General features: G+C 37.2%; 1 protein-coding gene across 1 annotated transcript in view; it reads right to left on the bottom strand.

Moving 5' to 3' along the window:
- Window positions 1-15,028, bottom strand: part of CACNG1 (calcium voltage-gated channel auxiliary subunit gamma 1) — a 132,791-nt gene extending 117,763 nt beyond the window's left edge. Inside the window, exon 1 of the mRNA XM_053707883.1 lies at window positions 14,664-15,028. Within this exon, the coding sequence (XP_053563858.1) occupies window positions 14,664-14,898 (235 nt within the window). The 5' untranslated portion in view covers window positions 14,899-15,028. The remainder of the gene's footprint in view (window positions 1-14,663) is intronic.
- Between the last annotated feature and the right edge of the window lie 3,878 nt (window positions 15,029-18,906).

The following is an 18,906-nucleotide window of genomic DNA, read 5'->3' as shown; positions in this document are numbered from 1 at the left end:
AGCCTCTCGTGCTGTATCAAATAAGTGTACGTGTCCATCTATCATAATTTTCAACCTGGCTGGATACAGCAAGGTTGCTTGGACTCCTTTCTTGATAAAGTTTGTGCAGTGTGGGGCTAGCTCCCTCCTCTTAGTGGCAGTGCCAGCTGAATAGTCTTGAAACAGGTAGATTTTTGCATCACCTATAAAAATAGGTTGATGCTTGCGGAAGGCCTGAAGAAAAGTAACTTTCTGTTGAAAATTCAAAAACTTTGCTATAATTGGTCTTGTTTTTGTGTTAGTTCTATGTGTGTCAATTGTACCTATCCTATGAATTCTTTCAATAATAATAGATGGGTAGCTTTCTGGAATCTGGAGTAGATGAGGAAGTGTGACAGTTATTAACTTATCTAAGTCCTCAGATTGCCTATCCTCCGGAACCCCTATAATCCTGAGGTTATTCCTCCTTGATCTGTCCTCCAGATCTTCAATTTTGTTTTGCATTTTCAACAGAATCTTATTTGTGGAATCACAGTTAGCTGTATAGTTTGCAGTCAGATCCTCAAGATCAGAAATTCTCTGTTCAGCCTCGGATAATCTAGAGGCAAACTGCTTCACTTCATTGGATAAAGAGGCAATATCTTGTTTAATTTCTATTTTTAATAGATCAAATTTAGGAGTTAATGCCTCTGAAATTCTCGAAACTAATATGTGTATGTCCAGCGGTTCAGATGTACCAAGTACTGAGGGAGTAGGTGAATGTACCTCCATTGAGGTTTCAGGAACAGTTTTGTTCCTCTTATCTCTTTGTCTCCCCGTCATAGTCGCAGGAGAAGTGTTAGAGTGCCCGTGAAGAATTTTATCCATCTACAAAAAAGAGTGAATTGGGGAAACTTCTAAAGTGATTCTCCGAATTGTGGAGTGACGTGAGGGAAAAAAGAAAAAAAAAAAAAAAAAGTGAAATATACGTGATTTTAATTAGAAAAGGAAGGGGTAATGTATACCCATTAAGTTTAATGTGAGGGGGGGAGGAAAAAAAAAAAAAGAAAAAAGAAGGAAGTGTAAGTGATTTACACCGTGAATTTATGACGTAATGGGAAAAATAGTGATTGTGAGTGATATATATTCTCCTGAGCAGCTATGAGAGGAGACACTGGGCAACAGGAAGAGAACCAATAAACTCTCTTTCCTTATTCCTATATTAGTTAAGAGAGAATGTAAAAGAACAATGATTTAGTGGGCAGTCTGAATCCTTTAAGGAAAGGGATTAATGCTAGGGCTTATCTAAAAAAAAAGAGACAGCCACTAGGGAGGACTTAGAGAAGAACAAGTATACTTTTTAGGAAAACAGGAGAAAGAGAGGGGTTTAATCTTACCCAAGCTGTTTTATATATTCTCTATTTTTTTGGAAAAAAGAGGGATTTAAATATTATGCACTAGTCCTCTAGGTTTCCACGAGTTATACTAATTAGAGAGGCCCAAAATGTAGTTTTTAACACTTCTACAGCAGATTATCCTAAGGTTTAAAGCAAACACAAGTATATATTTCCCTTTTCTTTTTCCCTTCCTTCCCTCCCTCTTCCAAATACCAAAGGTAAGTTATTAATGAACTATGTATAATTGAGGAATATAACCTTGAGGCATGATATTTGTAGCCTAGTTGTTAATCTTCCCTTTGTTTCCTACACCCTCCCAGCTGGTCAAAAGCACCTTACTCAAACAAAAACAAAAAAAGAAAAAAGAGAAGTATGAAACCTATAGTGAAGGAGTTTCCATTGACAATATAGGCATTTTTGTCATCAAATAAAACAAATTGAACATGCAGTTACAACAGCCTTATCTGCTATCAGCTTCTAAATAAATAAAAAATTAAGGTGTCTTAATCTTACACCATATGAAGCCTAAGAGATTACTTAAAGATAAAAATGATCATTAGGTACCCAGGAAGTTGTCTAACTTTCAGTAATTGAGCTAGAAGGTCTTGTACCACATAAGGCACAACCTTAATATAATGACCTGGGATCTATAGTCGCTGCTAGGACACCTGGACCCAGTTATACCTTAATTACTGTAAGGGAAAAAGAAAAAACAAAAAAATAAAAAAAAATCTTTCTTCTTTTTCCTTTTGCAGGGTCAAAGTATATACATTAGTAGTATCAGTAAATCAGCTGAAAGTATAACAATATAAAATACTATATAATCAGCTAGGAATAATATCACTATATCAAGAAGACACAGATAAGCAGTTTTAACCAAGGCTCCTAAGTTTGAATGTAGTAACCAAAAAAAGTCCTGTAGATGATATTTTACTCTTTTTCCAGGTGTTATTAACCCGTCATGTAAATAAGATTTCTTTATGCTACAAACAACGGGTAGAGATATATTTACTGTCCATGTCCAGGAACAAAAGTTATATGAATTTATTCTGACAAAGTCATATCCAGTTAGCTCTCCTCAGGCGTCTGCCTCCAGCCCTTTGAAGCCAGTTTTCCCCCTCAGAGTTTTCTCCACTCTCTCCTTCTAATAATCCTCCTCAAAGGCTACCGGCTGCTGCTACCAAAGAGTTTAACGAAAATAGAGGATAACAACAGGAGACTCACCCCTTCCTAGACTGTCCAACACCCCGTCGTCGGTCTCCAGAACACTGCAATGCAGCCTGATGCGAGTAGGAACCGCCACCGGAACTCACGCTCTGCGTCCTCGGACGATGACCCCACTCAGCTCCCCCCACGCAGCACCGGTGGGAGGGGAGAGAGCAGCGCCATACCAGGTGGCAGGACGAGGAACAACCTCAAGACCGGGCCCCCAGACCAAGACCTCGGCTCGGCTCCCTCCCACGCAGCACCGGTGGGGGAGGGAGGAAGGTGAACACCAAACGGTGAAACGACAGGTACCTCCTCTGCAGTAAAGAAGCGCAGTTCGGTCTTTCAATTTAATCTGGTGGGGGCAGCAGACACAGGGAAGGGTAGAGAGTTAGCACCAGGGAACTTAGCACGGCTCGGAGAGAGAGATAGATAAGTGTCCTAGGGCTGGGGCACAGGTAATGTGGGTATGGCAAATTTGAACCAAGTAGAGCGGACAGCTACAGGCAGAGAGGCAAATCCAGGTAGCAATAGTTAGGCAAAAAATCAGTGAGCTGGAAAACACTGAATAAGGTTCCCGAGTAGGTCTTCCATAACTGCCCAAGAAAAACTTCCCCAAAGCTTGGGGAGAGGCGCGAAAAAACCACCGCCAGTGAGTATAGGGCTGAAGGTGCGAGCTGAGCAACACCTGTGTAGCTCCTCCTCCACCGGAACCTCAGAGCATACATTTTTAAATAACTTTCCAATTTACTTCTATTGTCAAACTGCCCTTAAGTTGCCGCAGAAGTGAAGGAAACCTAGGTGACAATATGCACCCAGTTATTTATTATGATTTGAAAACTACGGGGCCAAATTATCAAGCGGCGGACGGACATGATTCGCTGTGGCATTTAACATTGCACAAGCATTTCTTGTGAAATGCTTTTGCAATGCTGCCCCCTGCAAATTTGGGGCCAATTGTCCGCTAGCAGGGGGTGTCAATCATCCCGGTCGTATCTTTTAAAGATTTGAGATTACATAATGGGCTAGATTACAAGTGGAGCGCTAAATATCACTTTGATGAAAGTTATATTTACACTTCAAGGTGTAATAACAGTGCACGCTAATCTGCACTGGCATTTCAATATGCACCCAGTTACAATCGCTGTTCTTAACTTAAGTTAAATCTACCTCTACATTTACAAAGTATTCTCGGGCTAATCTTTGCTTTGAATTACATCATTCTATCTAGCATTTGTTTAGTATTTTAATGTTCCCTAAAGTTTTTTGTTATAACATCTCCCATTCTGAATATATATGAGAGTTAAGTATAGTGAGATATCTATTATTGGTCAACAAATGATTTATATTTTGCATATGAATTGCCCTTGTATATTCAGCAACTCTTAATAATTATATGTATCACATATGCTGGATACTAATGTTTATCCATTTTGGAGAGAAAATAGTTTCCACTACTGACATTTTCAGAAATAGCTTTTTAACTCCTTAACTGCTGAGCCATTTCCACCCCCTTTACTGAACTGTTTTGGAGTTTTTTTTCCACATTTAAGTCCTATTGTAGGCCATTTTAGTGAGAAACAACCCCCCCCCCCCACACACACACATATATATATATATATATATATATATATATATATATATATATATATATATATATATTATGTGTGTGTGTACAAGAGTATACCAGTGCTTAAAGTTTCCTTATCTAAGGCAAAAAACATACAAAAAACATACAATAAAGTAACTGTATGGATAAGGTTATAGAAATGAATATTATGGTTACACAGTCTTATAGAGTATCAAGTGCAAAAAATAAAGCAAGATTAGAAGTGTCCACTTAAATATTCTCTTAGGTATTCTTTAGTAATGTAGATCCCCTTACCAGAATTTACCTCAATCTAATGAGGTAAGTTGCCGCACTGGAAGGGGTATTCAAATACTGGTACAAGTAGGTCCGGTGTTGCGAAGGGTGCCTTTACAGATCTCCTCCACCTCTTGGATTATGTAGTAATGAGTAGATTCACATCCAATACTTTCCTCCCAGGATATGCCTCTTTACTGGCATGCTATTTTCACTGTATTTCTTCCTTCTCTTGAATTTCTTTTTCAGTAAGTATGTATGTAGTTTTTGTATGTTTCTTGTCTTAGATAAGGAAACTTTAAGCACTGTTATACTCTTGCACACATTTCTTACCCTTACATTTGTTGGTGAGATTTTTACTACCCACTGATGTATTTGTTTCTTAACGGCTGCTAAAGATTCTACTCCAGGGATGGGGAACCTTGGCCCTCCAGATGTTTTAGAACTACATTTCCCATGATGCTCAACTGCACTTCAGAGTGCATAAGCATCATGGGTAATGTAGTTCTGAAACATCAGGAGTGCCAAGGTTCCCCATCCCTGTTCTACTCCCTCTGAACAGCGCAACTTTGAGTACTGCTTGTTTACAGATCAGTTCCCTGACCTGTTACATTCTACTTGTATGCTTATATATATATATATATATATATATATATATATATATATATATATATATATATATACATACATTTTTGTCAGCAGACCCACTAGATTTATACCTTGCCATTATTATTTGTATATATGATGACATGTGAGAACGACAAATGTGTGGACAAAAATGCATGTTATTAAAATATTGGTTGTAAACATATACATGTGTGTGTGCTTTTTCCTAAGGGGTTATTCTCATATAAATAAGGGCCTTTAGGTATAGTTAAGTAACTTTGATTTGCACTTAGGGGCTTCCATGAGCCTTTCCTTAAATAAAAGCACATTTCCACAGTGATCACCTGACTATTAAAACATATAGGGGCTTTATTTTAACCCTTTGAGTGCTAAGCTGAATTCTATATTTTTCAGTTTTTTACTATATTTTAAAAAAACTTTTTTTTTTAAACTTTTTTATTTTCCCCCCCAGTTCCCCAAGACTTATACCATTGGAAAGGTTAGGCGATTACCTTTCCAATGGTAGGTCTTGGTAGTAGCTGCATGCCCCCTTTCCCTATACTTTGTATGGACAATTTTAAATAAAGTTGCGCGGTGACGTCATCACGTCATTGCGCGTGACGTCACCGCACGTAACGGGAAGCCCCGGCGATGCCTGTCACTATGCAGGCCCGATCGCCGGGGTAGGAGCTGGTGGGGGCCCCCAGATTGAAAAAAGTAGTTGAGTGCTAATGACGGCTCTGAGCCGTCATTAGCACTCAAGGGGTTAAAATGTTTTTTGGGGACTGCCTTTCCAATGGAGGGTCTAGGGAGTCTCTAGGGTGCTGAGATTGAAGGGTTCTAAATAGTTAGCACCACGCTCTCTGTAGCATATGGTACTCACCCGAGTTTCAGGGGCTTAATAATCTCACCACACTCATGTGTCTCCGGCTTCTCAGGTGATGCCAGACCACTTGGCCCCTTCATAGTGTCCTGGTAAATGCAGGTTTGGAGCATGATTAGCTCACAAAGTATCCCCAGACCCCCCCCGTAGTCATCTAAACTAAAGGGATTAAGTTGTGAGTTGCAGGGGAAAATGCTGGGTGGTCAATACTCTCATTGCTGTATCATTGCAATCTAAAAGTTTATGATTTAAATTAATGACACCTCTCTTATAGGTGGAAAATAATTCAATGTGACGCTGATTATTTTAAAAATTTTGAATGGTAGATTTTTATTGACTACACTCAAGTAGTGGTTTTATAAAATCTGTTGAAATGTGCCTTAAAAAAATATATCATTCAGAGCGTGTTCCAAATTAACAAAGGCAATACAGAAATATAGATTAGATAGAATTAAATCCACAGTTTTAAATATAGCATTATTCTATGCTTTTTTTAAGTCTTGACTATTCAGTTTGATATGTAAACATGTCACGTATTGGTTTGCTTATCAGTATTAATCTATTAGACTACACTCATTATTGGTAGGGTCAATGAGAAAGAACATATAGATCCATAATATGCCTGAATAATGCTGCATAATCACTTGCATACAGGGCTGATTGTACTGTAAGACAAAAGAAAAAAACTATCACTGTCACTAGGGGCGCTAATGCACTTGCTCTAAAAATGGACCATGAACGTCTGTTATAGTCTTTATTCAGCAGTGGAAACTTAGGAGTCCTTCTCATTAACAACATGATGACAGAGCCCACCTGACTACAGCAAATTCCATGAGCACAGCAGATAGGGGTATGTCTTGAAAACAGGTTGGAAGTAGAGAAGTGAAAAAGCAATATAAAGGAGAAGACAATGAAGAAGACATCAGATTAGTGATTACAAATAAGAAAAATAAGGAAATGATAGAAAAAGAGAGGATATAGATGGGGATGTGGAGAAGCGAAAACGTTGATTTTAAAGGAAGTAGGAGAAAATAATAAAAACAAAATATAGATGGAAAAAGGGTGAAGAGGGAAATAATGGGAATAGAGAACTGACGGGAAAAGGAGTAATAGAGGTAATAGTGAAACCAAAGAGAAAAGATGAGAATGGGGAAGAAAATTGAAAAAGAGTGTTTCCTCTCCACACAGACCATCACACACCTTCCTCTCCTCTCCACACAGACCATCACACACCTCCCTCTCCTCTCCACACAGACCATCATACACCTCCCTCTCCTCTCCACACAGACCATCACACACCTTCCTCTCCTCTCCACACAGACCATCACACACCTCCCTCTCCTCTCCACACAGACCATCACACACCTCCCTCTCCTCTCCACACAGACCATCACACACCTACCTCTCCTCTCCACACAGAACATCACACACCTCCCTCTCTTCTCTCCTCTCCACACAGAACATCACACACCTCCCTCTCCTCTTTCCTCTCCACACAGAACATCACATACCTCCCTCTCCTCTTCACACAGAACATCACACACCGCCCTCTCCTCTCTCCTCTCCACACAGAACATCACACACCTTCCTGTCCTTTCTCCTCTTCTCACAGACCATCACACACCTCCCTCTCCTCTCCACACAGACCATCACACACCTACCTCTCCTCTCTCCTCTCCACACAGAACATTACACACCTCCCTCTCTTCTCTCCTCTCCACACAGAACATCACACACCTCCCTCTCCTCTTTCCTCTCCACACAGACCATCAAACACCTCCCTCTCCTCTCCACACAGACCATCACACACCTACCTCTCCTCTCTCCTCTCCACACAGAACATCACACACCTCCCTCTCTTCTCTCCTCTCCACACAGAACATCACACACCTCCCTCTCCTCTTTCCTCTCCACACAGAACATCACATACCTCCCTCTCCTCTTCACACAGAACATCACACACCGCCCTCTCCTCTCTCCTCTCCACACAGAACATCACACACCTCCCTGTCCTTTCTCCTCTTCTCACAGACCATCACACACCTCCCTGTCCTCTCTCCTCTCCACACAGAACATCACACACCTCCCTGTCCTCTCTCCTCTCCACACAGAACATCACACACCTCCCTCTCCTCTTCACACAGAACATCACACACCTCTCTCTCCTCTCCACACAGAACATCACACACCTCCCTGTCATTTCTCCTCTCCTCACAGACCATCACACACCTCTCTCTCCTCTCCTCACAGAACATCACACACCTCCCGGTCCTCTCTCCTCTCCTCACAGAACATCACACACCTCCCGGTCCTCTCTCCTCTCCTCACAGAACATCACACACCTCCCTGTCCTCTCTCCTCTCCTCACAGAACATCACACACCTCCTGGTCCTCTCTCCTCTCCTCCAGAACATCACACACCTCCCTGTCCTCTCTCCTCACAGACCATCACACACCTCCCTCTCCTCTCTACGCAGAACATCACACACCTCCCTCTTCTCTCTCCTCTCCACACAGAACATCACACACCTCCCTCTCCTCTCTCCTCTCCACACAGAACATCACACACCTCCCTCTCCTCTCTCCTCTCCACACAGAACATCACACACCTCCCTCTTCTCTCTCCTCTCCACACAGAACATCACACGCCTCCCTCTCCTCTTCACACAGAACTCACACACCTCCCTCTCCTCTCTCCTCTCCACACAGAACATCACACACCTCCCTCTCCTCTCTCCTCTCCACACAGACCATCACACACCTCTCTGACCTCTATCCATTTCTTTCACTACAGAGTATCACACATGATCTATCTGACCTATATGCTCTCCCCAAAGAGCATCACACACATCTACAGACCTCTGTGACCTCTCTGATCTCCCTCCTGATCTCTTTATAGAATGGATGCCAGGCATTTAAAACCCAGCTACTGTGTCTATCAGCTTTTTTTACTTTTTAAAACATTGCCTTTACTTCATGACATATCCCTGATTCTAAACCAAAATGATGATCCCTGGTTGTTTTTATTGCACGTGTAATACAAATACCTCACCCAATAACAACTAATAAATTAACACTAATAATTGTTGCAAGGTAAGTGTAAAATTTAATTGCATTTGCCGTGAAATATAAACCTGTGTAGTTATGATTGTTCATTTGTATGAAAATTACTAATAAGATAAGTATTGCAGTGACTGCAATTTGTACAGTGATTCTGGGAAATTGTTTTACTTACAGTTCCTTTGAAAAACAAAGAGACATAACCAATTGCAGGTATAAAATAAAACTTCATTCTTTCACCTGTAGTGTCTAATTAACATTGTTTCACCAAAAACAAATATATAGAAAAAGTTAAAACTAGAAAATATCAGGTAAATTGATAAAAACAGATTATGGGCTAGAATACAAGTGGAACGCAATAGATTTTGCTGGGCGTGTTATTTTGAGCTTGGTCTTGTGCTATTAATAACGCATTACATGTGGATGGTTAATTTTTTACCCAGAGCATCTTAAAGGGGCCTTAACTTTTTCAGCGTTCCCTATAGTTTTAATTGATAGCGGAGGGAGTGCAATTAACGCACTAAGGGCAAGATTTATAAGGTGAATGCCCCGATCGGTTGCAGGCTCGCTCATTTGAACCTGCAACTGATACTTATGAAGCAGTGTTTAAACTCTCTCAGCCAAACTGGAATTGGTGGATGTAAATCCCGCCGGATTCATTCGACCGGGGTGATTGACAAGCCCTACTCTCACGCAATTGCTCGAAAATTGATAAATCTTGCCCTAAGTGCGCTTGTTGGACTCGAATGCAATAAAAACTATTGCAATAAAATTGAGAGCTTTTTGAGACCTAAAGTAAACCATTATTATTAATAGTACAGCAAATAACTACATTACGAACTTAACTACTATATGCACACCATTGGCTAAGCGCACCATTGCCTTAGAGCTCGAGCATTATTTAAAAATACATAATTAAAAAAAAAAAAAAAAGTCAATTTTGTACACTGGAATCCCCTGGAAATATGTAAATAAAATATTTTATTATAGTTTCTTTCTGTTATCAAAATCCATCCATCCAAAAACAATATTGCACTAGATTTACATATTATCTGGGTAATTATTCCTAATTATATGACATTCACAAATACAAAAGAATCCCTATAAACTTCCTGTTAGTCAATGTCATATAATCTCACCAAAGGTAGCTAAATGGATGACCATTGCTTTAACATTTTCACTGTTTATTATGTGAAAATATATTGGGTATGAAATGTTGTTATCCTTAAAGGGCCATAATACCCAAATGTGTAAACACTTGAAAGTGATGCACTATAGCTGTAAAAAGCTGACTAGAAAATATCACCTGAACATCTCTATGTAAAAAAAAAAGATATTTTACCTCAAAAGTTCCTCAGTAGCCACATCCCATTGTAAAGGATTTCTAAGCAGCATATTAGTATGTCTGTCCTGGGACAGCTGAAAGGATGAGCCTCATGCACTCTCATCTTATTTCACCAATCAGGTAAAGGAAGTTTACTATGAATTCTCTCATGAGAGTTAAGTCAAATCTCATGAGATCACAGTAAAAGAGTTCATGACCTCAGCAATGCTGATGCTGATTGGTTGCTGTTCATTTCTTGATTTTTTTTATTTTTTTCCCTGCAGCTGGGAGCAGCTGAGTATAACTTTTTACACAAAACTTACTCTGCTGAGCTGAGGAGATTGTGAGGTAAAATATCTTCCTTTTTTACATAGAGATGCTCAGGTGATATTTTCTTGTCAGCTTTTTACAGTTATACTGCATCAGTTAGAAGTGATTTAGCATATGAGTATTATGTCCCTTTAATCACTAAAGGAGAAAGTTCACTGTATTCAAAGCAGCTGCATGAGCCACCTTTCCAATGAGCTGATCTCTATCTCTCTAACAATTTATTTGTTCAAAAACTTTATAAAGATTAATGCCACAAAACTTCTCCTATGCCTTGCATGGGGAAAATGTAACACTGGTATCTGTTTGTGTATATTTATATATTTATTTATATATTTTATATTTCTTCCATTTTCAAATGCAACACACGTTTACCTTTTTTTTAAATGGAATTTCTTAGCTGTTTTCAAGGCTAAAGTTCCTGTGTATGCTCAGTTTAAACGTTGATAAATGCATTTAGAAATAAAAAAAAATTAATTTAATTAAAATTAAATTTTATTTAAACTTTTCAAATGTGTCTGGTACACAAATTAAATACAGCCATCTAAATGTATGATTGGAATGACTAATTTAGTGGTTTTAATGTTTTAATTAAAATTAAATTAAAATTAGACACAATTATATAATTATAATTGCTCTGTCATGAATTCAAATTAATAGCTGAGTATTACAAATCTGTATTCAAACACTTTAATGCAGCCCTTTAGCTGCAACATTTTACTTTCATTGTGGTCATAATATCTTTGCAAAAATCTTTGAGAAAACCCCTCATGAAAATTTTGCAATTAAAGGGACAGTAAACCCCAAAATTTTCTTTTATGATTCAGATAGAACATACAATTTTAAACAACTTTCCAATTTACTTCTATGATCAAATTTGCTTCATTCTCTTGTTATTTATTGCTGTAGGAATAGCATTGCACTACTGGCAGCTAGCTGAACACATCTAGTTAGCCAATCACAAGAGACAAATTTGTGGAGGCACCAATCAGCAGCTAGCTCCCACTAGTGTAGGATATGTGCATATTATTTTTCAACAAGGGATAGAAAGGGAACGAAGCACATTTGAAGATAGAAGTTAATTTAAATGTGTCTTCAAATGACATGCTCTATCTCAATCATGCAAGTTTTAATTTTGACTTTCCCATCCCTTTAACTGATTTTGTTGTTTGTGTTTAATTAAATGTTGCTGTTAAATTGATTTTTAATTCAAGTGTTATATGTTGTTTTTGTTGACAGATTCTAATTAATTAGTAAAGGGTATACGTTTTCTACTGTTTTTACAATTGTAAGGATATTTACATACAAAACAGATGCAGTGACAGCAGCTGTCTTAATCAATGTTTGTTTTGCGGAATGTCTGTTTATATTGTATAGTTCCATTTGTCTCCATTTGCTTCTGTCTGTTTGCCACTTTATTTCTGTCTGTATCTGTCTATCCTCTGCCACATTTTCTTTTTCAGTATCTCCCTAATTTCACTGTTTCTCACCCTGTTTTTATATCTATCATTGTATACAAATGCTTGTCTCTTTCTGAATCCTGAATTGATATTAAAGGAAAAGGAAAGTCAAAATTAAAGTTGCATTAAAGGGACAGTCTAGTCCAAAATAAACTTTCATGATTCAGATAGGGCATGTAATTTTAAACAACTTTACAGTTTACTTTTATCACCAATTTTGCTTTGTTCTCTTGGTATGCTTAGTTGAAAGCTAAACCTAGGTAGGCTCATATGCTAATTTCTTAGACCTTGAAGGCCACCTTTTATCTGAATTGCTTTTGACAGTTTTCACTACTAGAGTGCATTAGTTCATGTGTGTCATATAGATAACATTGTGCTCACGCACGTGGAGTTGCCTAGGAGCCAGCCCTGACTGGCTAAAATGCAAGTCTGTCAAAAGAACTGAACTAAGGGGGCAGTCTACAGAGGCTTAGATACAGTGTTTGTTTTGCAAAACTGGGGAATGGGTAATAAAGTAATGATCTTTTTAAGCAATAAAAATTCTGGTGTAGACTGTCCCTTTAATTTGAAGACACTTTTAAATTCACTTCTATTTTCAAATGTACTTAGTTCTCTTGGTATATCCTACACCAGTGGGAGCTAGCTGCTGATTGGTGCCTGCAAACGTTTGCCTCTTGTGATTGGCTAACTATATGTGTTCATCTAGCTGCCAGTATTGCAACGCAGTTCCTTTAGCAAAGGATAACAAGAGAATGAAGCAAATCTGATGACACAAGTAAATTGTAAAGTTGTATGTTCTATCCAAAACAGGATAGAAAAATTTGAGGTTTCCAGTCCCTTTAATGTTTAACCCTATGTCTTATTGCGTATATAATGTACACTAATAGATTGTACACATCAAGGGCTCTTAGAGTGAGCATAACTACATAAAATCTAAGGGCCAGACTATTGGTTCAAGCCCAAGCCCCAGCAGAAAACATTAACTGCAGATAAGCACTGCAATGCAAATAAATCTGTATACAAAATAAATATTTTAAATACTGTCATTTATTTTTTTTGTCAAAATACACATTGTTTAGCAGTCTAGGGAAATATTACTTGAAGAGTCTCATGATAAGGTAGGCTCAGAAGCAGCAACGCACTACTGGGAGCAAGCTGGTGGTTAGTGGCTATGCACATATGCCTCTTGATACCAGATATTTCCAGCAAGATCCCAGTAGTACTGCCCTGGGGTTAAAAACATAGTTATATGCAAGAAAATAATAATACAATTCTTGAACATATTAGAGCATTATCTTTTTTTGCAGTTTTATGTTCTTCTGTTATGTGGACAGTTAGACGCAGACATAAATTAACATCTACACTGATCAAGGAATTGCTGTATAGCATCTTGCAGGGTCATGTTGCTGTATCCTGCAGGATGCTCTTTAAAGCCGAACTTTAAATCAAGATCTCATTAACGTATTCCCCCATAGAAGTGATATATACATACATAACTATATATAGGTATAGCTATATACCTATACAGATATATATAGGCAAATCTTTAAAAACTTAGAACATATTCTGCTATGTGCAAAACACTGGAATGTGAAATATTTACAGTAAATACATAGTTAAAACTTTTATTAAATATGAATATTGCATAAATATGTTTTACATGTTTTCATCTACTTGACTGCAAAGGGCATGAAATGCACTTACATATATGTCTATATATGTGAACATATGTATTTATGTGTTTATATGTGTGAATATATGCTGTAAATACAAATATACACATATAAATACCTATATATATGTAGGTATGTATCTCAAAGCTCTTTGCAGCCTTATTTTCTAACACCTGAGGCCTCATATATTTAAGCCCTTATAACTTTTTGTTCAATATTTGAAAGCGAACGTGCTTACTTACACCAGACGCTTCCAAAACCTACAATAAGCCGCTTTTCTATTGCGAGTAAATGTTAGCCCGACACTTATAATCTGGCCCTTATGGGGAATACAGTTTTGAGCTTAATTAGCCACTTTGGTGCCATTGCTGAACTGCGTGTGGAAAGATAAATGTAAATGTAATAAAACACATGATCATAACTAAAAAAAAATCATACTATTTTCCATATATACGTAGTCTGTCATGTGACTTAACATCACATTTTCTTATTTTAGATACCTTGCCCCATCTCTAGCCTTTGAGGATCTCTCTGTGTGATGACTGAACCATGCAAGAACATATTGAAAAACCTCATGATTGTGAAAAAGGAATGTTACTGTGCTGAATAAACCAACTTTTTTTAGGGAGTTTTTCTCACCCAGTTAATGATAGATACCTATATATCAGGTGTACACAAACATGCCCTTCCCCTTAGTCTCACTAACAAAAACTTACAAACAAAACAATTTTTACTTGAACCTTTTGCATGTAAAACATTTCTAAAACTGTTGATTTATGCACTGTGTCCCTTTAAGCAATGTGTCCCTTTAAATTAACTGAAACATTAAAATATTTACAAACTACCCTCGCTTGCGCCAAGGACAGCTTAAGTCCTATAAGCAGCACAATATTTTAACTACTTACCTCCTGGAAGGCTTAGTTCACAGTTTTGGACTTTACTCTCTGGGTCTGTGGGTATTTTCTTGGTACAAAGCCTCCATAAACCAAAATGTGCAATCTCACAATCTGGATTATCATCGTCAATTTTGGGACTCATAACAGCCCAGTGGTCACTCATAACCGCAGCCAGCATTAAAGCAATCCCAACCAGAATGATACCGAAAGTGATTCTAATCTTAATGGCTTTTAGTTCCAACATGATTACAGATAATTCTTGAGGTAGCCTCCTTAAATTATTGACAAAACCTGGATGCTAAGAAGTTTGCAAGTTGTGTGTTTCTCTGCTCTTCACTGGCATCTGTGATCGTTGTGTTACAAAAGTAGAGCTGAGATTGGAGAAGGGTTTGGGTTGGGCGACTGGCCCTAAGAACAGCTGTTGAGATCTGTCAGCAAATGCTAGAAACAGACTTGTTGCTATTAAGGATTCCATTAATGGAGGAGAAGATAACTAGACTGCATAGTGTTGCAAGAGTGTGATTCTTCAGTGATTGCAATTGTACTGCTTTCACCAATTCATTTATATACTTTATATACTCTGCCTTTCTTTCTCAGAATGTTTCATTTCTATTGATTACCTTTAATTTGCTGATTTGAAGTAAAAACGATTGATAGAGAAGTTTAAAGGGATATTGTACTTTTCAATTATATCCCCTTTAATGGGCTATTAAACACCAAATACATTTCATGCACATCCCTCTTATTATGGGTGCCACCATTTTGGAACCTAGGTTTCATTGTAGGTATCTGAACAAGAGTTGCTGCATATGTGCAAACACATCAGCACTTTAGTGAAAGCTAGATTTCAACATGGAGGCATCCATGACTATAGTGAGACAGGGAATAACCTTAATACTATGCTTATAAAATGTATTTAAGGCTAGATTACAAGTGAAGCAGTATTTTGCGTTTTCGCTATAGTGAAAACTCCGCTAGGATTTTAATTTTTGCGCTAGTCGAATTGCGCCCGTATTACAAGTCGAAAGTAAACTGTTTTTCCTCCAGTGGTAATAAAAATTGCGCTTAAAGTCAAAATTAAAAAAATCGCAATCACGTTTTTGCATTCCCCCATAAAAGTAAAAAAAACCTAACACCCACTCTCTTGCACAAATACCATGACATACTCTCATTAGCGAAAACCCAACATAAAAATATGAATATTTCATATTCCAATGTTATTTAACATGTTTATTTGTAATATGCGCAAAAATGATCGCAAACTGTAATATGCACATACCCGACATGAAAATATAAATATTTCTTATTCCAATGTTTTTTACGTAACGGAATATATTCTATTTATACATAAATAAATATTTCTACATATAGCTGATGTTTTTTTTTAAATAGATATAGATATAGATATAGATATAGCAATATCTATTAAGAAATACATAAAACATATTCTGCTATATGCAGAACATTGGAATGCCAAATATTTATAGTAAATTCACACTTAAAACCTTTATTAAATATGAATATTGAATAAATATTATTTTATGTTTTCCTCTACTTAAAGGGACACTGTACCCAAAAAATGTATTTCGTGATTCAGATTGAGCATGAAATTTTAAGCAACTTTCTAATTTACTCCTATTATCAAATTTTCTTCATTCTCTTGGTATCTTTATTTGAAATGCAAGAATGTAAGTTTAGATGCCGGCCCATTTTTGGTGAACAACCTGGGTTGTCCTTGCTGATTGGTGGATAAATTCATCCACCAATAAAAAAGTGCTGTCCAGAGTACAGAAACCAAAAAAAAAGCTTAGATTGCCTTCTCTTTCAAATAATGATAGCAAGAGAACGAAGAAAAATTGATAATAGGAGTAAATTAGAAAGTTGCTTAAAATTGCATGCTCTTTCTGAATTACAAAAGAAAAAATTTGGGTTCAGTGTCCCTTTAAGGGGAAAATACATTAATACATACATTATGTAGACATACATATATACATAAATAAACATTATTAGACATGTATAAGTATGTATCTCTATGTTAAAGCCCTTTTCCTGCTTTTTTTTTTAACACATGAGACCTCATATCTTTGAGCCCTTATAAATTTTGTATGCAGTTTTTAAATACTTTTTTAGACAGTGTTATTATGAGTGTAAGTGCACTTATGTAGTTTTGATGTGTTTTGTGACACTTTTTATTTTCAGAAAACAGTTAAACATAGCTCTGAGATTGCGGTTAAGATTCTAGCGTAAATCAACTTGTAATATGAGCACAATTAAAATGAAGCACAAATGATTGCGAAAACCCTTGCAAAATCGTTTACACCTCACTTGTAATCTAGCCCTTAGTGTTTAATGGCCCTTTAAGGTGTTATCTGCTGGAGTGCATAAAATGATTATCAATAGTTAATTTGCCTTTATTTTGTCATTTAAAACATCTGCTTTTTTCCAGTTGAAAATAACCTCAGCCTCCCAGTGTGGGGTTGGAAGACCCAAAACCATTTAAAAGTGTGTTCATGCAACAGCTTTAAATATAATGAACACTTATCAACCCGAGTATATTTTCTTACCTGCATATGGAAGAGCAACAGTCATTTTTAGTATCAGCAGTATCAGTTAGTATTAAAGCAGTTTAAATAGATATAGAAAATGTATATTTTTGCAGAACTGATCCGCTGGGATTACTTGCTTATTGGCTGTGGTGAACAGATCTACAAGCATAAAATATATATCTATATTTTTTTTTTAAGGACAGTAACATTTTTTTGATTAAAAACAAAAAAAATAGAAAGAAAGAAAAACACTTTAATACATTTTAAAATACTATATTTTAGTGCAACAATGTAAATTAATCTCATTAAATAATCTGTTTTTATTATTTATTATTGATCCATTTTTGTATTTCTAACCTCGACTAACAATTAGACACGTGCAGCAGTGAAACTGATTTCCCCGAATGTTCATCTGCTGCACTATTTGGTATTTGTTTTGTTTAAAACTAAACGAATACCTTAGATTGGTGGAACATTTTCATTTACATTTATTTCCCGCGCTGATAGGTTAGTGTTGCGGGTCTGTGTTACAAGACCTTCTCTTCAGTATTTCTTTGTTTTCTTTAAATTGGTTAGTGAATTCATGAAAACGAAAGAAATATCCATATTTTTCTTACGAATTTGCATATGTAACTAAACAAATGAACAAACCTACTAAACTACGGCTTTCAGTCCGATCTTTCTAAAATTCGTGTTCAATATAAAAAAACCAGTATCAGCTTATATGTTTGTTTTTTAAATCAAATCTATCACAATTGCTTCATAACTCCCTCAATATTTGATTTCCATTACCGTTAACGACCAATAATGGGTGTTGATCACGAAAACTGGATCAATACATGAAAGGATGGAAACAAAAAGAAAGCGCCTCATGGTGTGGGAAACTCTGAAACGTTGTGTGGCACAGTGGCAGTAAACAAGTGAAAATATACTCACAAGTAAATTGGCACTCTTATTGAAAGTAGTGCAAATGAGCAGGCTGACGTTTTCAGCAGTCAGTACGCTGAGGTGGGAATGATACAGTGTATCGCAGGTACAGACGTGGGCTCTCCACAATCGATAGCCAAGGATTCCTATGTCTGCAGATAGTTAGGTGCAGATGGCTTCTGATTGGTACAGCAAGCTCCGTAAATGCTGCAAACAGTTAGTATTGTATCGGAAGCAAAAAAGATTTCCTTCCCAAAGCTAGGACAAGAATCTGCACGAGCGTTCAAATAAGATGAAATAGTATTTACTTTGAGCTTAAAACGCGTTTCTCGGCCGTAAGCTCCTGGCCGTTTCATTAACCTGATGGCCATAAATTAACTACTAAATTTCTTGTATTTCTTGTCTACTTGAAAATGTGTATTGTTTAAAAAGATATATAATGCCTTTATTTCCCATTCCCTAGTTTTGCACAACCAACACGGTTATATTAATATACTTTTTACCTCTGTGATTACCTTGTATCTAAGCCTCTGCAGACTTCCCCTTATCCCAGTTCTTTTGACAGACATGTATTTTAGCCAGTCAGTTTTGACTCATAAATAACTCCAAGGGAGTGAGCACAATGCTATCTATATGGAACACATGAACTAGTAGTGTTTAACTGTGAAAACTGTCAAAATGCACTGAGATAAGAGGCGGCCTTAAATGGCTTCAAAATCAGTTTGAGCTTACCTAGGTTTAGCTTTCAACAAAGAATACCAATAGAACAAAGCAAATTT

This window comes from Bombina bombina, chromosome 1 (assembly GCF_027579735.1).
Source record: "Bombina bombina isolate aBomBom1 chromosome 1, aBomBom1.pri, whole genome shotgun sequence".
NCBI classification, from domain to species: Eukaryota; Metazoa; Chordata; class Amphibia; order Anura; family Bombinatoridae; genus Bombina; species Bombina bombina.
The sequence above is the reverse complement of the archived record's forward strand: the minus strand, read 5'-3'. Positions and strand labels throughout refer to the sequence as shown.